At 44.2% G+C, this 27,693-nt stretch overlaps 1 protein-coding gene across 2 annotated transcripts in view; it reads right to left on the bottom strand.

Moving 5' to 3' along the window:
• The window catches only part of DPYS (dihydropyrimidinase), a 70,054-nt gene that overhangs the window by 2,330 nt on the left and 40,031 nt on the right, over positions 1–27,693 (bottom strand). For both annotated transcript variants that reach the window (XM_070392798.1, XM_070392799.1), the window contains exon 8: positions 4,457–4,664. In XM_070392798.1, coding sequence (XP_070248899.1) covers positions 4,457–4,664 — 208 coding nt within the window. The remainder of the gene's footprint in view (positions 1–4,456; positions 4,665–27,693) is intronic.

The raw sequence follows: 27,693 nt of genomic DNA, 5'->3' as shown, positions 1-27,693 counted from the left end.
TAAACACAGGAGCTCATGAGAAGCGACTAAACCATACTGTTGATAAACACGCACACAAATTCACTGACAAGCCAAGAAGTAGCAAATCACCGTGATCAAGGGCGTGGGCTCAGAACCAGATGGCCTGGGCACATGACGCAACACTGCACTCCAGTGCCCTTAGCTGTAAACTGGGGATAAGAAGAGCACCTACTGTATAGGGTGGCTGTGAGGATTAAATGTGGAGAGAATTCAATATAAATAGCAGTTAGAATAATGCCTATGATATAATAGGCTCTTTACAACTACATACATTTGTTTGTACATGTAAATCATATGTAAGTAAACCATAACAAATTCCTGTAGATCTTATTTTGACCACTCAAACTAATATGTTGTAGGGATCAACAATGTGGGTTTTGGATCAAGACAGACTGAATTCTAGCCTTGACATTCACTAGCTGTAGGAAACGGGCAGGCTAATAGCGCTGCCCCCCCCCCCCCCCCCCCACTCACTCATCTATGAAATGGAGGGAATAAAACCCCTCTCCCAGACGCATGAGATTTCTCAGATACAAAGCACTTCCTCCACTCATTCAATAGATATTTAATGCGCATACACAGCCCCAGGCACAGAGGATAAAGCAAAGAAAAGAAACAGAGACTGTCTCTACAGCTGTGAATCTTGACACACAGTGTTGAGCACACCCAGCGCTCATACTCGGTGGGAGGACCCCTGCCCTTCGCTCACCAGTCTGAGCCCCTGTCCACTTTCTGTGTCTGCTTAGTTGCTTTGTGGGACTGCCATTTCGGCTCTCTACTGACTCAGTGCTTTTCTTCAGCCTAGATCCTGTCATCACCTTGAGGATTCTGACAAGGGGAAATGAAGGCCAGCCTTCCATTTCTGCTCCCCAGCGCTGGGCATTGTGGTCACTGGGAGCCCATCCACCCCGAAACTTGAAACGCATTTAGTGCCCCACTCTGTCCACATCCGCCCTTTCAGGTCTTTGGTCTCTGTGTTTTTTTCTCTCCTGGTTTATTTTTCAAGCCAAACTGCATGATGTATCTTTCAACGTAGCCTGGACGTGTAATTTATCATCCAAACTGGTTAACAATGTGGATTAACTGTTAACCGGTTGACAATGCGGATGTATAGTTAACCGGTTAATGATGCATATTAACTATTAACAGGTTAATAATGCAGATTAACTTTAACCGGTTACTAATTCGGATTGACTATTAACCTGTTAGTAGTACGGATTGAATATTAACCAGTTAATAATGCGGATTAACTATTAACCAGTTAATAATATGGATTTTGTAATCCAAAGAAGACACGATAATTTCAAGAGAAACATCAAAAGTGCGTTATTCAAAGTAATGTCCATCGCTAGCTACACATTTCCCCCATCTTTCAGGTAATTTGTGGATACTGTCCTAATAGAACTTTTCTTGTTTTGAGGCAAATCATTCAGAGACCAAATTTTCCACTTCCTTGTATGTTTTGAAGTGCTGCTCAGAAGGTTCGTGTGTCATCAATCAGAATAAGTGGTAATCTGAAGGAGCAAGGTCTGGTGAATACAGAGGGTGGGTTAATACTTCCCAGGCAAGATCTTTTAACATGTCTTTAACTGGTTTTGAAGTGTGTGATGGTGTATCATCATGAAGCAAATTACTTTGCTGTGTCTTCTAGCCCATTCTGGTTGTGTTATGATCAAAGCATGGTTCAAATTGATTATTTGTTATTGTTAGCGATCAGTATTAATGGTTTCACCAGGTTTTAGCAGCTCAGAATACACCACACCTTCCTGATCCCACCAAACACAGAGCATTGTCTTTTTTCCAAAGCGATTTGGCCTTGCAGTCAATGTCGATGGTTGACCTGGATCAATCCATGATTTCATGCATTTGGGATTCTCAAAATAAATCCACTTTTCATTGCCAGTCACAATTCCATGCAAAAAGGACTTTCTTTCTTACTGCTGAAGCAACATTTTACTGATGACCTTTCAGTTTTCCTTTTGTCTCTTTTTCAGTTGATGACCACTCAAACTAATATATTGTAGGGATCAACAATGTGAGCTTTGGATCAAGACAGACCTAATATGAATTCTAGCCTTGCCATTCACTAGCTGTAGGAAACTGGCAGACTGCCCCGCCCCTGCCCCCCCCCCCCCCCACTTACTCATCTATGAAATGGAGGGAATAAAACCCCTCTCCCAGACGCATGAGATTTCTCAGATACAAAGCACTTCCCATTTTCCTTCCTTTTAAATCTTTCCCATTGCTTGTAAATGATTGGAAATTGTTTGCTGAGCAACGTTTAATCTTTCTGCAGGTTGTTTTTGAGTTTGAGAAGCATCTTCATCCAATAATGCTTGTAATTGTTGGTCTTCCAACTTTTTCGGTTGACCTGGACGCTCTTTGTCTTTCACATCAAAATCATCACTTTTAAAGCGTTTAAACCAGTGTTCACAAGTATCTTGAGATGGAACATGTTCACCATAAGCTCCTGAAGCATACGATAACTTTCAGCAGCACTTTTCTTCCAAATAAAGTAATGAATTAAAACTTCCCGCAAATGCTCCTTTTTTTTGGCACGAAATTTGAAAATTTTAAGCATGAAAATATCTATGATGTTAACACCTTCAGAAAATTTGACATATGAAGTTTTGAAGCTTGTTGTCAATACAACAAAATAGCATACATATCAAATGGCATGTAAATCAACATATGTGTAGCGCCATCTACTGAAGAGAATCCGCATTATTAACTGGTACATCTAGTAAGATGCTGCCCTCAAGGAACTAACACTCTAGCCAGGAGACCAGCCAAGTTCTAGAGCTGGGAAACACTAGAGCAGTGGTTCTCAACCTGTGGGTCACGACCCCTTTGGTGGTCGAAAGACCCTATCACAGGGGTGGCCTAAGCCCGTCCTGCATATCAGATATTTACATTATGATTCATAACAGTAGCAACATTACAGTTATGAAGTAGCAACGAAAATAGTTTTATGGTTGGGTCACAACATGAGGAACTGTATTTAAAGGGCCAGAAGGTTGAGAACTAGAGTCTGTGCTTTGGTAGTCTGGAATGGTAAGTGATTAATATTCTTCAGAAGAAAGCAGGTGAACAGGAAAAATGATATGAGCTGTTCTGCTTGCCTTCAAACACGTGTATCCTCATTCACAAGGAAATCTGAATATTTAACATGAAAACCAAAGCAAGAGCTGTAATGCCCTCATGTGAATTTAAAATCAAGAATTTCTAACAATTATTTTTTCTTAATCTTAATGTGATATTTTTCTTCTGCATATAAAATTATCTTTGCCTAATGAAGAGAAAAATGTCTTCAGACAATGCCCAAGCCTCATTTCACCCATTTTTTGATACTATTTCCACACCAACATATTAAAAAACAATCAATTTCCCTTGTGTTTCGAGTTTCACAATAATTTTCTTCTCTGGCTTTACAGAGATCTCATGATACAGTGGGAATGAGAAAGGCCCTCTCACAAATCCCAGCTCATATGTTTATTTAATGCTTTGCCCAGGGAATAATATTTAATCTTGCTGAGACTCAGATCTCTATGTAAGTTGGGGATATTAATATCAACTCATGGTTTGTTGTACAGAGTAAGTAAAATAATGAATATAAACTACCTAGTATAGTGCCTGGCAGATAGCAAGTGCTCAGAACAAGATATAGTAGTAATGATTAACTATTACTTATTGTTACTGAAAAACCAATAATGCACTAGCAAGCCTAAAAAAGTGTAGATCTACCTGACCCCAAAACTCCACCATTGCTCTGGTGGTCAGACATTCAACTACAGGGAGCATAATTTTTCAAGGGGCCATTGCTAAACTCTGAACTCCATTCCCTTGTTTGAAGGAAGGCCATGCCTCCCACAGCTTTTCCAAGCCAATGACATCATGCCATGAGGCTGATTGACAGGAGACTTGGTTCAATCGCTGCCTGAAGACCTTGCTCAGTCTGTCTTAGTCTGTGTGGCATCTGGGATGCTTGTACCCCTTTTACTCTCCTTTGTTCTCTCACTGGATTCAAACTTGAATTGTAGTCTGAGGCTCTCCCAGACTTTCCTGACTCCCTCCCGTGTTCTCTCACAAGTGTCTTCCCTAATAAAAAAAAAGTCAGACCTTTATTCATGGGGAGTCTGCTTCTGAGAATACCCTGAGTAACCCAATTGCCAAAGGCCCCCAGAGGTCCTGAACTTGCCTGGGAAAATCCGACGTGGTCCATCAGGAAACCCTGAATAGACATCAATCCATAAGGGAAAATGCAACCATCCCATAATGATTCTTTCTTGGAAAATTGGTATTTGTTTGGAACCTTTCCTATCAGTTCTGATGTCCCAGGAATGTATTCAATTGAGTGTAGGTGACAACAACACCAACAACATCCAGGAGCGGGTGACAGCCCCGCCCCGAGCAACAGTCACTTGGGCACACTCACCTGGTCCCGCTGCTTGATCCTTTGGTAAACATACTCAGCAAATGGTTTGCGAGGAATATACTTCCCGTCTCCTGCTGTGACATGGAAAACCCCAGCTTCATATACCACTTTGCCCCTGGAAATGGTCACGAGGGGCACCCCATGGCACACCATGCCCTCGAAGATGTTGAAGTTCACAGCCTGATGGTGGGTTTTTGCCGAGATGGTCCTGTTTGTAAAAACAAAGAAGCCCCAGCTCATCACCAGCTCATCTGGCGAATATAAAATATTAAAAGGATGACTTACAAGAAAATTTAGCAACTCTATTAGGACAGAGCTTTGTCACTGGAACAAGTGACTTCAAGAATAGAACATAGCATTAACATTTCATTGCAAAGTAATTACATTTTCTGAGTGAAAAACCCAATAACTCATTCTTTATGGTGATTGATGAGGATAGAGTGGGTGAAGGAGAGGCACTGGCTCTCACATTTAAATTTTAAAATTAGTATTTATGTGTTTAAAGAACAAAGTATTTAATTATAAAACATTTCCAACACTGATGAGTCTGATGAACACACTGACCCAATACCCAGACGCCTGTAAGACTGCTGCAATACCTTTTCCCAAATACCATTCCTGCTCCCCGCTTCACAGAGGTACTCGCTAATTGGTAGTTATCAAATTGAATTTGATATTTATCAAGGCAAAATTATATCTTGAATTTCTTTCCCTTGTCTGAGGCAAAACTGGAAATTTGAGGATGATAAAAATAACAAAATTCAGCCTGACCAGTGTGGCCCAGTGGTTGAGTGTCCACTTATGAGCCAGGAGGTCACAGTTTGATTCCTGGTCAGGGCACATGCCTGGGCTGTGGGCCTGATATCCAGTAGAGGGTGTGCAGGTGGCAGCCAATCGATAGATGTTTCTATCTCTCTATCCCTCCCCCTTCCTCTCTCTCTAAAAATCAATAAAAGTATATTTTAAAAAACACACAGAGATGATAATAACAAAATGTATCTTCTCCCAGTGAGAAATATCACCAGGGGGAAGAAAAAAAAAAAGGAGGCACCTGTATGTCAGGTACCTGCTTTGTAACATCTTATTTTATCTTTATAACACCACTTCAAGATAAAGACTGTTTTCTACACTTTACAAGTAAGTACACTGAGATTTAGAGAGGTTAAGTAACTTGTCAAAATACACATGACCACATAGTTTGATAAAACGGGGCTACTTGTTATATTTTTAAAATTAACATTAATTTTTAAATCTGTTCTGTGTCTCCATAGCTTTCTCTTTTCAAGAATGTTGCAAAAAAAAAAAAAAAAAAAAAAAAAAAGGAATCCTAGAGTAGGAAACCTTTTGAGACTGACTTTTTTCATTAAGCATAACTATTTTCAGATTTATCCAAGTTGATGTTGTGTGTTAATAGGCCATTCCTTTTCCATTGCTGCGTAATATTCCATTATATCACACACCACAGAGGACCCATTCACCTACTGAAGGACATGTGGGTGTGTCCAGTTTTTGATGGTTATGAATAAAGCTCTTATAACCATTCCCATCTATGTTTCATGTGAGCACTTCTCTAAATACCCCGGACTGGAATCACTGGGCCATATGGCTGGTGTATGCTGAGACTAAAAGAGCTCTTAGTAAACTTAGGAACCAACTTGCTGATATAAAGGAAAGTTTAAAAGATGAGTAATGAATAGGAGGTAGATACAAATACAACAATAATCTAAACACTAAGAAGGAAAGGTCTGCTCAAATAGTAAGACATGTCACTAAAGTAGGAAAAGTGAATAAAATATGTGAGATGTCTAAAGTATAGAATGAGTTATGAGCTGGTGATGAAAGATGCAAACTCAAAGAAAATCTAGGACATAATATAGAGGAACTTCAGACCTTCAGGTTCAAGTGCCTTTTTGTGACCGTTACACTCTCTCTGTGACAGTATTTCCATAGTCTGGGCTGCTGCTTTCCTACATGTCACAGTGACAGTCACGGCAGGAACCTTGGGGCTTGAGTGGTAGAACGTTATATAAACGTGTCTGGACTGATACATTCATAAGGCCGCCATACAGAGAAAGTAGGATGCATAAAAATTCATGCTAAAGTAGTTATTGATGTGCAAGAATGAGAGGTGAAAGCCCTAAGTCATAAAACCCTGTTTTTCCTAATGGGAAGCTGAGTTACGGGCACTCGTAGGAAAATAATCTAACAGGAGAAATAAGCTCTATACACAGAAATTGTCATCATGATACTGCGTAAAGTACTGAAAAGCCGAAGCATGACAATTTCCCAACGATTATTCAGTGGAATACTGGGCATCTATGAACAGCTAGAATTAAGAATATGCTAGAGAAGCAAAGAAAGCAACAATTGTGTAACATCAAATGAAAAAGTGATGGAAAGTATGCACACTATATCTACGAGAAAAATACATATACACATGGACAAATACAAAAGGAACTGTACAATCTAAATTGTTTTTGTGGACCAGGGAAAGATAAACATGCAAAAAAACATGACAGCAAAGGTCTGTGACAATAAAAAGTCATCTCAGATTTCTCTGCCTCAGCCAAATAAAGGTCACTCATTACCTTGGCACTCTCAGCCTCCCAGTAATCAAGAGGAAGAAGATAATTAGGCAACATCTAAGCAATTCTTTATAATAAGGCATTATGTAAATGAGGTCAAATTAACATAACATGTAAATTCCAGGCATTATCGCCAGCAGGAAAAAAAAAAAGGGCTTCTAATTTCACATTCATAGATGTCTGACAGGGTGTCATCGCTCCCCAGCTTTTTCCTCCCGGCCAGAGCTGCAATACTCATTGTCAAGTCTGCCTCTCTTCCTTTCCTATGACTCTGCTCAAGAACCCTGGTCTCGTGTCAATTCTATCTTGGTAAAGTTGGAAGAGGAAAAAGAAAAGGAAAAATCCTTTGATCCAAGAAGCCGACCCTGAAGATGCAGAGCAAAAGTGAGCACCTTTGCTCTGTGGGTCATCATGAGCTGAATCTTCTGCAACCATCTCTTGCTACGTCCCTCTTCTATTTGCTGTAGACTGGGTTACACGTTACAGTGTAACAAAGGGGAGTGTATCTCCCCTGGCAGAATCCTTGCAATAACTTAGGGTACTGGCCTCCAAAAGACAAATCTAAGCTGGAAAAAAAAATTATTACCTCCAAAAATTTGAACATTTATTTGTGCGACGGATTGCATTTGCTCCCTATGCTGTATATAGTAAAACTAAAGCAAATGGAGAGAAATTACAAAGAAACCAATTTAACTTCAATATATTATAGTCTTCAAAAAAATTAATAATGAATGAACCGCATACTGAATGCTTGTTTTACATTTTGGAATAAATGTAAAAGAGGCCAAGTTATTTTATGCCCAGCACACAATAGGTGCTTAATAAATATTTATGAAATGAACAAAAGAAGAATCACATTATTTTCCTCCTGTCAGTTTTATTTCTTGCCTCTACTGTCCTCAGGCTCATAACTGCATTTTGGAAATAGAGCCCTGAATTAAATGGGATGCAAGTATCCAATCCCAATGTTCTGCTGTGTACTTAACATTTCTGGCGAGCTGCACAAGTTCAGTAGTAATCCTATATAATAAAAGGCTAATATGCAAATCGACCAAACAGCAGAACAACCGGTTGCTATGATGCACAGTGACCACCAGGGGGCAGACGCTCAATGCAGGAGCTGCCCCCTGGTGGTCAGTGCACTCCCAGAAGCCAGGCTCACGGCTGGCAAGCACAGCAGCAGTGGTGGGAGCCTCTCTCGCCTCCACAGCAGCGCTAAGGATGAGCGGGTAGCATAGGGAAGCAGGCCTAAGCCATCAGTCGGACATCCCCTGAGGGCTACTGGACTGTAAGAGGGCGCAGGCCGAGCTGAGGGACCCCCCTCCGAGTGCATAAATTTTGTGCACCGGGCCTCTAGTAAATAAGGTAAAATTGTTATAATTATCATTCTTATTTGCATCTTATCAAATTACAGGAAACACCTGTTCATCAGTATCTAGCAATACTTGGAAACACTAAGATTATCAGCACTAATAAGTACACAGCTGAGCCTGCCCAAAGATCACGCAGTTTGATATTGAATGAACCTCAGAGAGGTCAGGATCACTTTCACGTTTTGAGAATACTCATATATTTGTAACCCTGACATAAGAAGATTAAAAAAACTGCCTAGAATGGATTTCACTTGGTTGTAACTAAGAATCCTGCCTGATATACCTTTTTCTTTTAATACTTGCACTGTATCTCTGCAACTTTTTGAAAAATCTCCTTTTGTGATAACCTCAAACATAAAACTTTGAGGTTTTTCCTCAGCATGAAGCCTGAGCCCAACTGCCCTCCAAGCCTCCCTCCTCTGTCAAGCCCTGGACAGAGGTGAGCGTTAAGCACCAGCGTTGGACGAGGGCCACTGTCACAGCTCACAGGAGCAGGCCCCTCCCTCTTAGAGCCTTATGGGAAAATAACAAACTATCCTCCAGTTCTTCATACGTTGCTCTCAGGGGCTCCCTCTGATGCAGCACAGGTCCAGGTGTGAAGGCCAAAGTCAGACTAACGTTCCCTCTTCTCAGAGCTGATGGGCCTCATGTTATCTGGGGAGCAGGCCGTGCTGTGAACGCTGGGAGATGGGGTTGGGAGGCAGCAAGAGGGTCCCTCTAAAAGGGAGGGTCAGTGAATGGACTAACACATCATCACCATGTGTTTTTGCAGTTGTATTCCAGCTTGTAAATGAGCCACATGCAGGATCGCACCCTGCAGGATAGCAAGTGCTGTAGTTGTTTTTTTAAAAATTATTATTGACCTAAAATATCTTATTTATTTTTTAGTTTAAATCATTTTAAATTTTCAATGACAGTTTCCATACAATATTATATTAATTTCAGGTGTACACCTGAGTGATCAGACATATAGTTTACTAACTGATCATCCTGATAAATCTTGTCAGTACCCATTTGGCACCATAGCTATTACATTATTATTGACTATATTCCCTATGCTATACTTTATTTTTTTTTTAAATATATTTTTATAAGTACTGTAGTTTTGTCCCTGGGCACCAATCCTCCCTTCCTCTGATGTCAGCACCCCCATTTTCATTTTTAAGAAACTTCTCTCTGCCATTGGAGGTGATCTGGCAAGACTGTTGGGCATGTGCCCTGTTCTTCCCTAACCAAGAGATGGGCAATTGCGTTCTTTTTCCCAGGAATTTGAATCTTCGGCAGAGTGACCAAAAAAATTAAAAGTGATGGGGAGGGCGCATCCCTGAACACAGAGCAGCTCCTGCTGTGGGCGGCCCCAGGCTATGCTGGCCTCTGGGATGTTGACGGCTCTTTTGGCCTGTGAGATTCCCAGGGCCTTCATAGAGCCTGTTTCTGCTTAAGTGAGAGCCAGTTGGTCACCACGACTTGTAGTCAAAGACCCTGACTGACAATGACTTTGCCCTTGGAGAGTAGTAACTCCCATGCATGTCTCTGAAGCAGAGTTCAAAAGGTCTGACTCAAAAAACACCCCCAAAACCTAAAAGCTATTTTCAACCAAATCTGTCTGCAGAACAGATGCAAATGTGGAGTGATGCTCTGATTTCATTTGTAAGCAAAACCCAAGAGCTGTGAGATTCACTATCCAATAGTTTTCAAATTTAACACTATGCACGTCAGTTCAGGAGAGTAACATTTATACAAAATATCTTCTAATTCTTTTTTTCTAAATTTACAAATTAGGCAATTTATTTATTTTTTCCTTTTAAATGAAATGTTTTGGGTGACATTGGTTAATATGATCGTATAGATTTCAGGTGTGGGTTTCTATGTTACAAGATCTGTATATTGCACTGTGTGCCCACCCCTCCAAGTCAAGTCATCATATATTAGGACCCCTTTCATCTCCCACCCGCTTCCCTCTGGCAACTACCACACTGTGGTTTGTGTTCATGAGTTTCAGTTTTATGAGGGAAATCATATGGTTCTGAGCTTTCTCTGACTGACTTTTTCTCTGTTCCTCTTCCCTCCTCTCTGAAATCAATATATATCTCTTATCTCTCTACATTGTGATTGGATGGCTAGGCCTGTCCTGGTGATGACAGGAGGGATAGGATAGGAGTGATTAAAACCGTCTCATCTGTGAGTGAGGCTGGAGTTCTGGGCCACTGGCTCTTCATTAGCACATTCACAGGAAGGGTGTCCTCAGTGGTCACTCTGCCCCAGGGAAACGCTGTTCTTTGTCAAGCTCTCTGTGAGCCTGTATCTAACGGCACATCTCTCTGCAGAGGGTGTCAAGGTTGTCTCACTGAGTCCCAATTACACACGTGTCCAAGGCTCAAGCTGTCAGGGAAGCAGGGGCCCTGAAGATAACATGAAGCTATTTTCCAAGGGAGTCCATCACTTTGATACCACTCACATCACAGCTGCAGGAAAAACATCCTGTTCCTTTGCAAATAGCTTTCTATCAAAGAGCCGCGTGCTCTTATAGATGAGAAAACTCACTGAAGCGAAGCCTGCAGGAGACAGCACCACCGCCCATGCGCACTCGGGGAGAACACTGTGGGCAGGAAGAGAATGTCTGAGAGCAACGGGTGTCCTCCTGACCCCAGGGAAACGATGTGTTTAAGGATTTTGTTACAGTTTCTCCAACTCAGCCAATTTGTCCACAGCACAGCTAGATTCTTCTCAGGTTGTCATGAGAACAACAAAAATAAGTGAACAGGATTATTCAGGCCGATTCGTGGCAACTTTAAAAACAGAACATATTTCTCTACATTGTGTCATAAGACACCCTGTGTTCAACACAAAAGAAAAATAATCATTAAATCTTCCCAACAACCTTATGGGGTGGGTACTATTATTATTCCTATGATAGATGAGGATGATGGGACACCAAAAATTTACTAACTCGCCCCACGTTCCAGAGCTAATACGTTCACGTTGCTCAGGGGAGATAGAGGTTAGGCTCTTAACCACTAGACAATATAGCCACGTGAAAGCTCTCTAGGAAGCTACCAGGGAAGCATTCAATCAATAGAAACATTCTTCATCCACCAGAAAACATACAGACGACAGCTCGTTCCATGTTTCCTGGTGTTTCCTAGCCTGTTTTTCTGTTTAGCTGTAAGGGGTGTAGGGTGTTATTAAAAATTCTTTAAACCAAAATTGGTCATTCTCAATGTGATCACAAGAGAAGAGATTTCTTTTGACGTGTGCTCCAACTGTCTATTTCAAACCATCCCTCTTGTCATTTCTTGGACGTGACAAGTTATATAAATGGGGAGCAAAGCAGCCACATCTCTGGAAATGCTAAATGGTGCTACTTCAAGTACACTGTCATTACTAAGCAAAGTTGCTACTCACTGCACTCATCAATCTTCCGCCCTCTGTTCAGACTCTACCCCCACCTCCTCCCACAGAGGAGAAAATGGAAACTGCTTCAGCCATGTCAGTATGTCTACATCAGACAATATGGTGGGAACTCTACTGGTGCTCAGGGTATGACAAGACATTTAAAGCAGGTTCGTAAAAAGGCTGCCCAAACATTGACTTCAAGAAATTAACTGATCAGGTAACCCTGCTGCTTTGTCCTTGGAGCTGTGTCATGTAGGTCATGGGTGGTGGTGTAGCTCATAGTTAAATACTAGAAAGTTAACCTTGGAAGTAGGTACCACCGTCTTCATCTCCTGTGCCTCACACAGCACTGAGCAAATGGAAGGCATTTTATATACATACTAGAGACCTGATGCATGAAATTCGTGCAAAATTCATGCAAGAGTAAATCTTCCTTCCCCCAGCTGCTGGCACCGGATTCTCTCTGGCACCCGGGACCCAAGCTTCCCTCCAGCCACCGGCAGGCACACAGGACCTGGGCTTCTGTCTGGTCGCCAGCAAGCACCTGGGACCCAGACTTCCCTCACAGCCCCAGCTTCATCCGGAAGGTTGTCTGGAAGGATGTCTGGTCTAAGTAGCATATTATGCTTTTATTATTTTAGACTAGAGGCCCGGTGCATGAAATTTATGCATGGGTAGGGTCCCAGGCCTGGCCAGCAGTCAGGGCCAATCAGGTTCCCCGCCTCCCCACTTCCTCCTTTCCTTGCTCCCCCAACACCCCACCACCACTGGTCACCCACCATGTTCCACACCATCCCCTGGTGGTCAGTGCACATTATAGTGAGCAATCGAACTCCCATTCTCCTGGTCAACTCCCGAGGGGACACTTTGCATATTAGCCTTTTATATATAGAGAGAGATTTGTTTCTTCGAAACTAAGTTATTAGCAAGTTTCTGAATTACTACTTCACATAAATATTGCATGTTCTATACACTAGTTTTCAGGAAGCGGGGAACTAAAAATAATTTAGTGTCTTGCAAGAGCAGGAACTGACTATGAATCAGCAAAAGCTAGCATGTCACCAGGATGTAGGTCCTATGAATATAAAACACGTATGTGCTTGTCGGTGAGGGAGGATTATTAGCTTTTAGAAGGCGAATTGTTAGCCTGACATATTGGTAGAATTCACTTTATAGTGAGAATTCACTTTCTGGACTAGAGTGTGGACTTGGTCTTATAATAATTACGTTGTTCCCCTCCCTGGGAGCTGCCTTGCCCTTGGCAAGACGACATTGTTTGACAGACTATCTGTGGGTGCAACTTGGGCAGAAAGAGATGTCAGTTTTCTGCACAGGAATGCAGTGGGGAACTGCCCTGAGAGTTCAGAGAGGCCAGGACTTATTATTATGTTCAGTTTTGATACCATATTTTAAGAAGAGAAAGGAATGACTGGAATATGAAGGGAAGACAGTAGGGTTCTCAACTAAAGGGATGGAAAAAGAGAAAGTTAGATATCAGAACTATCTAAGGGACTTTTAACTTGCCTCTTTTTTTTTTTTGAAAGAACATGACCTATTTTCCCTCCATCCCCACTGAGGGGAATAAAAAGAGGCGGTAAGCAGAAATGCTGGCAGGTGAGATGCAGTTTGACACTGGAAAATAACTTCTTGACAAGCAGGGAGTGGGGTGTGTGAGTGAAGGAGAGAAGCAAAGACTGTGGCCAGGGGAGAGAACCAGGAATGCAGACCACTACAGAACTGTGGGCCATCCAGAGATGGGCCACAACACCAGCCAAAAGTCAGAACTCCCAGCTCTGGAATCCGAAGAGTAGAAGCTGGCCTCCAGCTTTCCTGAGGGGGTGACCAGCAAGCCTCATGTTGCAGATTCTACTCCTGTCACAGTTGAAAGGGTTCTTAGAAACTCCGAGATTGACAAAAACATTTTCTTATAAAAACCCAGCCCATGTGCTCAGTGGTTGAGCATCGACCTATCAACCAGGAGGTCATGGTTCAATTCCTGGTCAGGGCACATGCCCAGGTTGCCAGCTCAATCCCCAGAGGGGGGTGTGCAGGAGGCAGCCAATCAACGATTCTCTCTCATCATTGATGTTTCCATCCTTCTCTCCCTCTCCCTTCCTCTCTCTGAAAATCAATAAATCATATTTAAAAAACAAAACCCCTAACAACAAGTACAGGCTGCCTTGCTCTGCAATTGGCATTAAAAGCATCATCTCATTTAACCCTTGGAGTAAGCCTATGATATCGATATTCTTTTTTAAAAAAAATATATTTTATTGATTTTTTACAGAGAGGAAGGGAGAGAGATAGAGAGTTAGAAACATCAATGATAGAGAAACATCGATCAGCTGCCTCCTGCACATCTCCCACTGGGGATGTGCCTGCAACCCAGGTACATGCCCTTTACCGGAATCGAGCCTGGGACCCCTCAGTCCGCAGGCCGATGCTCTATCCACTGAGCCAAACCGGTTTCGGCAATATTCTTATTATCCCTATTTTATGGGTAAGGAAACTGAGGCTGAAAGAGGTTAAAATGCCTAAGACATCTAACACGTGGCAAAGCTAGATCTTGAACTTGGGTCTATGAAATACAAAGGCTTTTCCCTTTAATGATGAAAAGCAACTTGTTTTAACCACAGCACAGGGCACAAGCTCTTTCAGAAGAGGGCTGAGACAGTCAGTCGATAACTATGCAAAGTGCACAGTACTGACACCAAGCATGTAGATTTCCACCACGACTGGCAAGCTTTACCGAATGCCAACTGCTCAACCACCACCCATCAGTTTTGAATAGATGGCGTCACTTAAGATCCAAGTGTCTAAATAGAATTTCTCTAGGGTTTCTACACTTGAACATTATTCCATTATGATTCACAAAGCAACCTTTGCCAGTCATTCTTGACCCACTGTCTAAAGAGTGTGCGGTGGAAAAATGTGGGACAAGAGCCACTGAGCACCAAAGGGAGGCTCCCTCAGTGCATGCTGGGAACCGGAGACCCAGGATGTGCATCAGGGGAGTGGACTTTAGATGTTCAATGAGAAGAGTCTGTCATCCCCAAAACTCTAAATCATTGGAAAACAATGGCTCGAAGGTCAAATCTGACCCACAGCCTGCCTGGGGGAATAAAGTTTTATTGGAACACGGGCATGTGCATTCATTGATTACTGTCTGTGGCTGCCTTTGTAGTACAGAGGCACAGTTGAATAGTGGCAGCAGAGACCCTATGTCCCATGAGGCCCCATACATGTACCTGCCCCTTCACAAAAGGAGTTTGCTGACCCTGCTCTCGGTGTCCTGGTGTGGCAAAAGCAAGGATCCTGGGAGGACTGGGAGACCTAGAACCTTACAAGGAAAGAGCCACAAAAAGAAAAAAACAAAAGACCCGGAGAGACAGAGAGACAGAAAAGGTGGAGGATGCCCTAGCCGTTTTGGCTCAGTGGATAGAGCATCAGTCTACAGGCTGCAGGGTCCCAAGTTCGATTCCGGTCAAGGGCACATACCTTGGTTGCAGGCTCAATCCCCAGCCCTGGTTGGGGCACGGGTGGGAGGCAACTAATCGATGTGTCTGTCTCACATCGATGTTTCGCTCTGTCTCTCCCTCTCCCTTCCACTCTCTAAATATCAATGGGAAAATATCCTCGAGTGAGGAGTAACAACAACAAAAAAAGGTGGCAGTGTAAAGAAAAACAAAAAAACAATTAAAAGGGTGCAAACGAGGACAAGAAGGTAACCGAAAAGTAACGAGGCAGAGGGATACCCATGACCATCCCAGCACATTCCAGCAGCGGCCACTGTCCATTAAGCATCTACTGTACCAGTATCCCACTCACGTAATCGCTCACCAATTCATGTTAGCATCTCCGTTTAACCGATGAGGAAATGGAGACGGAGAGAGATGGAGTAACTTGTCAAGTTGCCCAGGAAGTGAACGGCAAGGTCAGAAATCAAACCCGAGCAGGCTGACGCCCATCCCATTCTCCTTCCACCACCCCGGCCATCAGCGACCATCCCTGCTCAAAGGCTGAGCGCGCCGTGTGCTTCAGGCATTAAAAAGGTTCCCAGACTTGGGATTTTAATAGCAATTATCTTCTTCCGGTCTGGGCGAGAACTCGGTGACAGCTCATCATCTATGTCAGCCGCGGCGCACTGCGCGGACCCTCCTAAAATAGAGCGTTTGTTTGGGAGGTTCTCACAGAGTTAGAGAAGCACAGCCCCAGAGTCCCAATTAGCCATGGAGTTGTAGAACCCCACCTTGACCAGACCCCAGAGGCACCTGCTTCAGGGAAGCACTGCTGGGTCACCGAGGCCGGTGCTGGGGCTAATGTGGTCACAGCGACATCACCTCTGTCCCAAGCAGGTTCGAGGCTCGGGATCCAAGGCGGTGATGCTGAAAAGCTGCAGGAAACCGACTCAGCTCCCCCGCCAGCCCGCCTTAGGGCAGACGCATCCATCACGGAGGCAGGGAATGGAGCGGCACCCAGGGGCACCCGACAAGCTGACAAGGGACCCGCCACCGCAGACAGGCCAACGGCAGGAACCTGCTGACTGGCGCAAACTGGGGCGATGACTGCCAACAGGCGCTCAGTGCCCTGGGCACTGTGACAAAGAATGTGTGTGTCTCCACAGCCTGACCCTGACTCTGCAGAGCGACCTTTCATGATGGGAATTAGAATCATGCCCGTTTGACAGATGAGGAAATTGAGGCAAACCAAGATGAAGTACCTTGTCCCAGGTGACGAGTCAGTCAGTGGAGAGGCCAGAGTACAAACCCAGGAGGTCTGGCGCCAGAGACCAAGTCCGACTCCCCCACGCCCTTGCCTCCTTCCCTGCCCTTTTGGGAGGCTGTAGCTTTGCAGGGTTTAAGAGATTAGATAATAGAGTCAACCCGGCCTGCTCTGAACCCCAGCTCTGTCCTATCCAGCTGTGGGATTTGGGGCAAATGACTAACCTCGCTGCACCTCAGTGTTGTCATCCTTAAAATGGATCCCCACATGGTAATGGCATCTACTCCTTGGAGGGTGGAAGGAAAGTAGCAACCAACTGGCAGCTCAATTGATCTGCAGGCTCACCTCCTGGTGCGAGGAGCCCTGGCCACGCCTGCTCTGCCTTCCCCTCCTTCGCTGCTCTGCCTCCTAGGCCAGATGTGTGTGTTTGGCCCAATGAACAAGGCAGATACCAAGGGCAGAGGCAGCAAGAACCAGCACGGATTCCCTCCTTCTCTGCGGGGCTCCAGCTCCTGCTGGTGGTTCCACCTTGTCCTTGCTCTCCCCACTTTACCCCCATTTTCCCTTCTTGAAGGCCACCTGCTGGACTCGAGGCTCCAGCATCAGATGCAGAGACAGCAAGCCTTGCAGACAACTGCTTAACCAGCTCCTACAAGCAGGGAAGGTCAAATCATATGTGTGTATGTGAATGTCTATATGTATGCACATGTGTGTATATGTACACATGCACATGCATGTATCACACATATAGAAACATGCATGTGCATTTATATATGAACACAAATTATGTATGTGTGTATATGATTATCGATAGCCATATCTATGCATATCCGTATCTGTCTCCAAGTGGTTCCACTTCTCTGTTCATGTCCCAGCTGGGTTACTCCTAGGATAGTTTCTTGCAGGGATCTCTCCTCATCGCTTGCTACCCATAAGTGTTCACCTTTGCCATTTTCACTTGCTTTTCTTATATTTACTAATAGCAGTTCGGCAGCTGAAAGTCATGGTCAGGTCATCTGTGAGCAACATGATGACAGTGAATAATAATATTCCGTTGCAGCTGGTATTTACTGCATGTTTTTATGTCAAGCTCTAGACTAAAATCTCTTTGTATTATTTTTATTTAATTCTCCTCACTGCTCTATGGAAGCAGGGTTTTTAAAGAATACCTATTTTATAGGTGTTTTAAATGAAGACGTTGAGGATTAGGGAAGCTGAGTAACTCACCTAAGATCATAATTAATAGACTACATGACTCAAATACTAAGTGTTCACCACTATATATTGCCTCCCACTATAAGTAATCCACCCAGAACACAAGCATGGAGTAAAACCCACATTTATATGAAATTTAACATCAACTTTTCCCAGAAATATGAAGGCACCTTAACAGGAAAACATAATGCAAGGTAGGATAATTAGGGACAAAAACAGAACAGAAAAACTTTCAAAAAAAAGATGGTGCCAAGTGCCCATTGGTAGTTGAATTTAGGTCTTTACAGGAGATCATACTTATCAGTATAAAGTTCTATGCAAAACCTCTCCACTAAAAGAGGCAACCAATGAGTCAATTTTAAGACATACTGTCATGTTTTTTTTTATACTTTGTGTACAATTTATTCTCCTCGGTGTCAGAGAATAACAACGAGGCATGGAGCACCAGGAGGTTTATCATATATTCAGCAGTTAAAACACTGGAATAGTAAAAACAAAACAGCAACTCGGGCCTTTTATCATATTGCTGAAAGCCATGCTTGCGTCATTAAACTCTTCTTGTCTCCAGTTTATTACTTAAATAAATGAGGTAGAATGACTAATTGGGTTTACAGTATTTCCATGAAGAAAGTTAGGTTCTGAGAAATGAGATTCCTAAGTTCAGGATATTAAGACCATTATTTCACAGCTCTGACCTCCCAGCCATATACACCTCTGTTCACAGCTGGCTTGAGGCAGACCGGAACATGAACTGAAGAAGTCACCTTGATGAAATGCTGAGAAAATCCCTCCTCACCTATGGGTTTATCATATACTCATTCACTCATACACTGTGCTAAACACTTGAGGATGCAGCATCCCTTCCCAGATTCAGCTCACACTCCAGTCAGACCTATTTCTGAATCTGCAAGGACCTCTGCATTATAACATGATTGGAACATATGAGCAAAGTCAATGTTTCAATAGGAATCACATGCATATGCATATATATAATGCCTTACAGTTTATGCAAAGCAGTGTCAGATAACTATGGCATTATTCCTCAAAATCACCTTGAAGAGTTTGCAAGAAACACGACAGACCATTTAAATAAAGAGACAAACAATATCAGGTTACCAAAAAAAAAAAAATGAACAGAGGGAATAATCAGATATTTCTGTATAAGAAAAAACCCCAATGATTAATAAATATGAAAAGGTATTCAACTTCCTTAGTGCTCAAACATATGAAATTCGTAGCTGAAAGGTAACCAGTGTTACCTGCGAAAGTAACAAAAGTTAAAGGGGGGGAAAAAGATTGTACGCAGAGCTGGTAAGGGGCCAGGAGGTGGTGACCACACAGGCAGAGAGCCCTGGAACGCGCACACCTGAGATACAGCCATTCCTGTTAGTATCCACCCGATGGAAAGCATCAGAAATTTGGATTTAAAATGTCAAAAAAATAACTAAAAACTGTAGAAGTTACTCATTACTATGAAACCTACACGAAAGGCCTAACACAAAGGAATTATATGGAGAGCCTTCCCTGGAAACTACTGTCTCAGGCTGTCAGATGTCCAACATGTTCTAACAGCCCTGCTCGATGTCATGTCTATGGGACCTTTTACTGAAATGGCAGTTACAGTTGTGTCCCATTCGCAAGCCAACTATGAGCTAAACGTGCAGAAAAGGACATGTACAGGGTAGGGCGAAAATAGGTTTACAGTTGAGAGTATGTGAAACACTAAGTTTCTTTTAAAATATATATTTTTTTTTATTGTTGATAGTATTACAGATACTATCTCAGTTCTCCCCCTCCCCTCTCCCTCTTCCCAAAGTTTATTCTTGCATTACTATTTATTAATCACTGTATTATTTTCCACACGAACGGCACTGATTGGAACCGTGGTTGACAAAAACAAACTGGAATTCTGGGACTTGTTGATTTATCTATCTAAGCTTTTCTCTCTAGGATCCCACAATATTAAAGTCACTTCCTTTGATACCCTCTAGTTTGTAAACCCCTAGAGTCTTACTTTATCTGGGATACTGATAATATTCATGTTTCTTAAGCTTTCATGTGTGCCATGCAGCATGCTGAGCCCTCAGGGGCTGGTACTGTTATTGGCACATCTCTATTTTTCACGGAGAAGAGACTGAGCCTCGGAGAGGTGAGGAGCTTGCCCAAGGTCACGGAGCTCGTATGGATGGGTGCAGCTGGGGTTTGAGTCCAGTGACCCAGTTCTGCCCTAAATCCCACGCTCCTTAACCACTGGACCACACACCCAGATCGTCCACCCTATTTTGTAGTTATTTTAATTATTTGGAGTGTTTACCTGTCCCATTAGATCCTGAGCTACTTTAGGGGAAGATATTTCTCACTGAACGTTGACTACAATGTTCTGGGAGAAACTGCACCCAGTTGGCACTCAATAAATGCTTGGATCACAAATGAACAAAGCTGCCATTGGTTTAAAGTCGATCCTGACTCCTCTCCCTCACCAAGGGGTCAAGGAGGGGTTTTTCTTGCCAGGAGAGAAAAAAAAATCTCCTAAATCATTTTTTTTGATGCTATCAACTTGTCAGCGCCCTTATCCCCTTAAGCCTCCGAATCATTCTCCCTGATCCAATCTATCCTGCACACCGATCAGCCTTCAATACCATTTAACCAGTTTCCCAACTGATGAGCCCAGATACAAGATCCAAACACTCAGACCCCAGGGCGACCAGGTGTGGACAGCCCGTAGCCTAGTCACCCTTAACCAAAAGCATCTTCCCAGGTGACAAGCAGGTCTAGGCTGGATTTAGAGGGAAGGATGTGTCTGGATAGAGGACTTGCACTGCTGAGACTAAGGGAGTTTCGGGCAAACCAGGTCAAGTTGTGGACGCCACAGTCTCCTCCCATCTCCAGATCCCTTCTCTTTACTGCCCTGTTCTCTACGAATAAGATCATTGTGCCCCGTGAAGATGGGGAAGCACAGATGTCATCGACTCAGACCCTCACGCAGAGACGTTCACTAGCTCATGCCGTCTAACAGCAGATCCTCGTCACTTAAACTAACACCCAAAGCTCTTAGCCGTCTGGCCAGGACTTGTGTTATCTCCACGGCCTGGCATCCTGAGCCCCTGCCTTTCAGTTTCTTGATTGCCCTTGGATGTATCTTTCCCACTTTCCCAATGTAGCCCCGATCTCTCCATCTGGGGGGCTTCACTATCCCCTTTCTATTATCCAGAGCCACCCCCAAGACTCAGTTAGTTCAAAGTCCTTTCCCATGTCCCACCCAGTCTTCTCTGAAGTTTGATGACCTCAACTCAGGACAATGGTTTGGGCCACAGCACGTAAGACTCTCCCCACCTCTTGCAGCGAAGTGTTCAGCTGTTATTATTATTTTTCTTCCAAGAGTTACTATCCTTTCCCATGTTTATATCTTATCTGTCCAAACAGAACAAAGTCTCTTTGATGGCAGATATTACACCTCATGTTTACGTCCCCGGCAACACTCAGGAATGCTATTTCTTTTGCATTTCTTAAGCACAGCAAGCATGCAATAAATACGTTGATAGATAACTGATTTATACAGTGTCCCCCCACCCTGTGAGGAATTCAGCAACTCTTCTGCACAGGTAAGTGCTCCAATGTTTTCTTCCTTGTGGGTAAATTGCCTTCTCATTATTCTGCCTCTAGCAACATAGCTTTCCTTCAATGCCTGCTAGGAGAAGAGGACCTGGAGCAAAGTCTCAACATTTTCCTCCCGCTGCGAGAAATAGAGGCAGATCAGAGTGGGGGTGGGGTCGGGTGGAGGGAGACAGGAAGAAAATATTATAATAGAAATGTAAAGAAAGCATCCATAAGAAATTCTGGAGAGGCAGAAAGCATTCCAAATACAAACAAAGCCAAGATATAGAGCAGTGGTTCTCAACCTGTGGGTCGTGACCCCTTTAGGGGTCAAACGACCCTTTCACAGGGGTCGCCTAAGACCATTGGAAAACACATATATGATTACATATTGTTTTTGTGATTAATCACTATGCTTTAATTATGTTCAATTTGTAACAATGAAATTGGGGGTCACCACAACATGAGAAACTGTATTAAAGGGTCGCGGCATTAGGAAGGTTGAGAACCACTGATATAGAGTAAAGGGGCTTCATAGGAGAGAAAAAATGAAACCAAGTTGTCCCCATTAGACTCAGTATGGACAGGAACACGCGTGCCGAAAGCCCAGCACGAATGCCAAGCTCAGCTCTGAGCGGGCAGCCGGTGTGACCCCCTCCCAAAGGGCACCCTGGGTGGGCTCTGCAGATGGCACATGTGGGGAGCCTCCTCGCAGCCCAGATGGCACACAGCCCCGGTTTCAGGCCTGAAGGCAGGCACAGGGAAGCCATGGAAAATTTCCTTCAGGCGACATCATGTCGGCATAAAAAATAGTATTGATCCTTTTGCCTCCTGGCCAATGAGAAACCAACTTAGACAAAGGACATGAGGCAATAGGTTTAATGGGACTCCCACTGCAGCTGCAAAATAAACCTAATGGACCCTGACTCTCCTGCCCAAGGCTCGGGGCTGCACAGGCCTCTCCTGGGGAGGGCAGAGTGTTCTGCAGGCACAGAGGCCTTTTAAAAAGCTGCCACTGCCCTCGTGTCCACAGAGCCCCCCTGCCAGCAGCGTGTGGTGGGAAGGGACTTCCGGGAGCGCGGGCCGATGTGCAGGGACCCATGCCACACGCCAGCCAGGCACACACTGGTCACCGAAGACAGAGCGTGCAGTCTGCCTCCGGCGGCACAGCGAGGAAGCACGGCCTTGAACTCACAGGAGCTCCCTCAGCATCTCCAGCTCATCACTCCACATGAGTATAAGGCAGGGCAAATGGAGGTTTGCAGTTGTTCGTATGGAAAATAATACAATCTATACTAATAAAAGCGTAATATGCTAATTAGACCTGACAGCCAAACAACCTTCCAGACGTCCTTCCGGACGACCTTTCAGACGAAGCTGGGGCTTCGAGGGCCGAGCACCTTGCACGAATTTCGTGCATCGGGCCTCTAGTAAATAACAAGTAATAAAACAAGAGTAAACTGTGTTTTGTGTATTCACAACGATAAACCTCCTTTAGCTCAACCCCATGTATATGTTCTATATTCTTTTTTTTTTCAGTCCTCACCTGAGGATATGTTTACTGATTTTTAGAAAGAGAGAAGGGAGGGGGAGAGAGAGAGAAATATCCATCGGTTGCCTCCCATGCGTGCCTGACTGGGGACTGAACTCGCACCTGGGTATGTGCCCTGACCAGGAATCAAACCCACCACCTTTTGGTGCACAGGATGCCAACCAACCGAGCCACAGCGGCCAGGGCTCTGCATTCGTTCATCAGGTGGATGGGCTCCACCCCCGGGGTGTCCTAAGCGGCAGTCTGAGGTAGCGCCTGAGAATTTGCGTTTCTAATAAATTCCCAGAGGCTGCTGGTTCCTGGACCAGACTTTGAGAACCACTGCTCTTAAAAAAAAAAAAAAAAAAAAAAAAGGCTTAAATTAAGTGTTTTGGTGCTTTATGTGGGCCCCTTCCCTAAATTACTCTCTTCACTGTGATCCTCTTCTGAAGAGAAGGGTGCATTTTCACTGCCCACCCCCCACTGCCCCCCACAGGCCGTGTGGGAAGCCACGGCTCTTTGTTGGGCTTCAAGGCTATAAAGACCCTAGGATTCTTTCCAGGTACTGATATATCATTTCCTTCGATCCATTTCCATTCCTACAGACCCAAGGGCCCCTGGCTTTGTGATAATTAAGTGTGAGTCTGAGGCAATCAACAGAGTTATCTGACCACGGAAGGATGCAACCTGGCTTCAACCACACTCATGGCGCTCCTGGCCGCCGACTCCGGAATGCATCTTTGTCAAGCACTGCTGGGGGGAAGGAGAAGGCAGAAGTGCCCAGAATTCTTTTTTTTTTTTTTTAATTCAAAGGGGGAAAACTGTAAACCCTGGATCTGGAACCAGTTCCAAGAGCAGATAAACAAAGCCTTTTTAAATCGCCTATTTGCTTACTGGCCCAAGACTGTTCATATCTGGTTTATTCACAAAAAATAAAAATTATTGCGCTCCTATATGTAGCTGGCACTGTTTTGGAACCTAGGAATACAGCTGTAAATAAGACAGGCAAATGCCAAAACCAGAAAAACGTGTATGTCAGGTAGGGAAAAAATACAGCAGGTGCCGAGGTAGAAAACCCATGCCTTTTGCACAATCACCTCCCCAAGTCCTAATGCTTAAAATAGACGGTGCATCCTCTGGCAAAGGCACATGCCCAACGACAGGATGGGTTCCTGTGCTCTGCTCCTGAGGTGCTTTCCTTCATGATTTGAAAAACAAAAATGATGCAGCCATTATTCGTTAAGTCCCTGGAAAGCACTTCTAGTTCACTGAAAAGGTTCCGTTGCATCAGAACATGTTTAAATAAACAACCTGGCATACACAGAGGTTACATTTTTACCCGCAGGTAATCAGCAAGGCTAGCTTTTTTCATGCACGGCCCAAAACTTCTTAAAAGAAAATGATGAAGACGCTGAAGTTTACAAAAGGAAGCTTAGGTGCTTTGTTGGAACAGTTTCACTGCAAATACATTTTTCAAAGGAGTCAGTGCTGGAGGCACTGAAGAGTTCTAGTTTAATCAGATGATCTTACCCAAAAGAATCCATCCACGCTTCTCCACTTTAGTCATTCTTGGTGAAAATCGGAAGGTGCAAGAAACATAAGAGATGGAGCTTCCTTTATATGAAATATCCTAGTACCCTTTGGTCATGTCTGAATGAAGTCATTATTGCAAGGACTTTTAAATCACAATGATAACTACAGCTACTAACAGCTCCCACTTATTTGACACAGGGACCACTTACTAGCACTAACGGAGCACCTCGTATCACTAATGGAGCTCCTACTGCACGCCAACCACTGCTGAACATTAATTATGTGCCAAGCATTTTAGTTCTTTTGTTTCCATTTCTGTTCTTATACCAATTACTCTATGTACACCATCTCAAACATTCACAACAATGCTGTGAAATCAATATAACCATCATCATCCTGGTTCTACAAATGAGGAAACTGAAATTCAGGAAAAGGAAATAACACCCCCAAGGTCACACCCAGTGAGCACGTGGCAGAGAAGGAACTGAACCCCAAATCCTTTCTCTTTACACCCTGGTCCTGCTCCTGCCCCCAGGAGCTAAGATGGCGGGCTGGGTTTTGGGTGGGTTAGCAAAAGGCATATATTCCTCAAAATACTTCGCTATCATCTGCCAGGAAATGGTCATAATTCCTGTGTAAAGCTACGATGGCCAGCAGACATGATGGGTGCCCCCACGGCTGTGCAAAAGCGCAACCTGGAAACGCTAACCTGGTGCGACGTTGCCTCCATGAATGTGTGCAACACCTCACAGTGAAAGGTCACGGCATAGACTGTCTTCATGCCACCCATGCCCCTGGCATGAGGCCTGTGCACTGCGATCGTGCGGGTTTGGGGTCTGGGCAGCGGGGGGAGTTAGTGAGTTAGTTATAAACACTCTTAGAAACAGGCATTGAAAGTAGAGTCTTACTGCCCGGCTGGTGTGTCTCAGTGGTTGAGCATCGACCTATGTATCAGGAGGTCATGGTTTGATTCCCAGTCAGGGCACATGCCTAGGTTGTGGGCCAGTCCTGTGTGGGGTGTGCAGGAGGCAGCTGATCAATGATTGTCTCTCATCATTGATGTTTATACCTCTTTCTCCCTCTCTGAAATCAATTAAAAATAATGAGAGAGAGAGAGAGAGAGAGAGAGAGAGAGAGAGAGCGCGCAGAGTCTTCCAGCTGACCAGTTCTGATAAGCTGAGACGGTTGTTGCATTTATGTGCATGTGTGTGAGTGTGTGCTGGCATGTGTGTGCAGATGCTGCTTCTGAGGAGGAGGAAGATGATGTGTGCCAATTAGGCAAATAAAGCACCATGTGCAACTTCAAGGGAAAATGCCTCGTAGCACGGATACTATCCCTACAATAGTAAGCCGCAATCACCACTACTTATCAAAGGCCACCTTCCTCCTTATGTGTTCCCCACATCCCACCATCCCCACGCCCCAAGGATGAAATAGCCATTCCTGCCCTGCTTTCTTGCACATGCAGGACCTCTTCTGTCACCCAGAGGGGCACTGCAAAAGCTGCAAGCCACGACCGTTCACTGAATATCCAGTTCAACGCGTGTATTTCTATCTTGTATGAGAAAAGCAAGGAAATTAAGCAGGAGAGACGGCACAGTGCCTTCAAGAATGGTGCGTGCAAAGCCAAAGCCGGCTGTAATTGAGTTTGAAAAAAATAAACGAAAAGAACAGGGAGCAAAACATGCCGGCTCTGCAGAATACCGTGTAGCTAAAAGTCTTCATTAAATGTTCCAGTGCACACAGCGTGTTAGCGGCGTGTTTGTGTGCTTGAGATTCTGTGAGCTATCCTGGAGCTCATAAATACGGAACAGGGACAGTTGCCATGGTAACTAAGTGCTCTTTAATCTATCCCGAAGCGCGGAAGCTCACAGGATAGTCTGAAATGGCCAGCACATGAGTTACTGCGGCTGCGGCTATGGGCTTGCAAGTAACTCACAGGCCATCCTCTCCAATGAGATGTTGACAAGTTGGCCAACCTGACCAGCCTTGGTCTTGAACACATGGCACCACCAGATGCTGTCTTGACACTGCATGGAAATCGTACTCTTGATTTCTTCCCCTTGACTGCAAGTACCAAGAGGTCCTACAAAAATGGGCCAAACGCTTAGATAGGGAACGTGTCCTTAAATGTGAAGCTTTGACCCAAGTAGCGATGCGCTAGGACACGTGCCTCTGTCACGCACGAGCCGTGGGCACCGGCTCAATGAGCCGTCACGCCCAACACAGCGGACTCCTTGTACTTCTGCGAAGGGTGAGTGCTCCCCGCGCACGGAGTGCAGTTTGTTTTGATTGTGCAATGACACAGGAGAGCTGTTGCCGTTGATTTTTGCAGGAACTTTTTCCAGGCTAGGAACGTCGCAGGTAATCTTTCATCGGGAAGTCCAACCCTTCGCGACAGACTCCCACTCCCAGTTCCCTCTGACCATCCATCACCGCATGTCAGGGTTCTCCCCCTGGGATCATCCATCTTCTCAGGGGTTTAAAATAAAAAGATCGCGGCTGCACTGCTTTTTTTCCCCTCCCTGATCTGCCTCGGTCACTTCAGGGCGGTCCATTTTTAAGGCTGCAGATGGTAGTTTAAGCATACATATTTCTAGGTGCCATTAATAAGTAATGAGAGTTTTAAAAAATGAAAACATCTATGTACCACAAAGCCCAAAATCATTAGCAAGTGCATCCATTCTCCAGGGGCTGGCTGGTGCTTGCATAACCAGCAGCTCTAATGGCCTGGTTGGGGCCCCGAGCTCAGTGTGGGCTATGGGCGCCCCCTTCAGGATCTTGGGTGAAATGCGTGCTGCTCGCATTTGAGATACTAACTAGTCAGCTGGGTAATTGTTTTTGCTAGAATCTTGCAGGAAATTTTCAAAGGAAAAATTTTAGCCCACCTCTAATGGTGTGGTCAGACAAAAACCTTTCACAGAACCAGCCTTAAGCTAATATTAAAATCAGGCAGGCAAGCCCAGTCGGTGTGGCTCAGGGGTTGAGTGTCAACCTAGGAACCAGAAGGTCACAGTTTGGTTTCCCAGCCAGGGCACATGCCTGGGTTGTAGGCTTGATTCCCAGTGCGGGGCGTGCAGGAGGCAGCCGATCAATAATTCTCTCTTGTCATGGATGTGTCAATCTTTCTCTCCCTCTCCCTTCTTCTTTGAAATCAAGAAAAATAAATTTTAAAAAATCAGATAGGTAAAATAAATGGGAATACCTTGCAAGAAAAAATATCCCATAAATATTGACATGTCCATTTATTCATGCGATTAAACAGTGCTTCTCCACTAGATGAGCACT

Source organism: Myotis yumanensis, unplaced genomic scaffold (genome assembly GCF_028538775.1).
Source record: "Myotis yumanensis isolate MYYU_CA2020_CCGP unplaced genomic scaffold, mMyoYum1.0.hap1 SCAF_15, whole genome shotgun sequence".
Lineage (NCBI taxonomy): Eukaryota > Metazoa > Chordata > Mammalia > Chiroptera > Vespertilionidae > Myotis > Myotis yumanensis.
The sequence above is the reverse complement of the archived record's forward strand: the minus strand, read 5'-3'. Positions and strand labels throughout refer to the sequence as shown.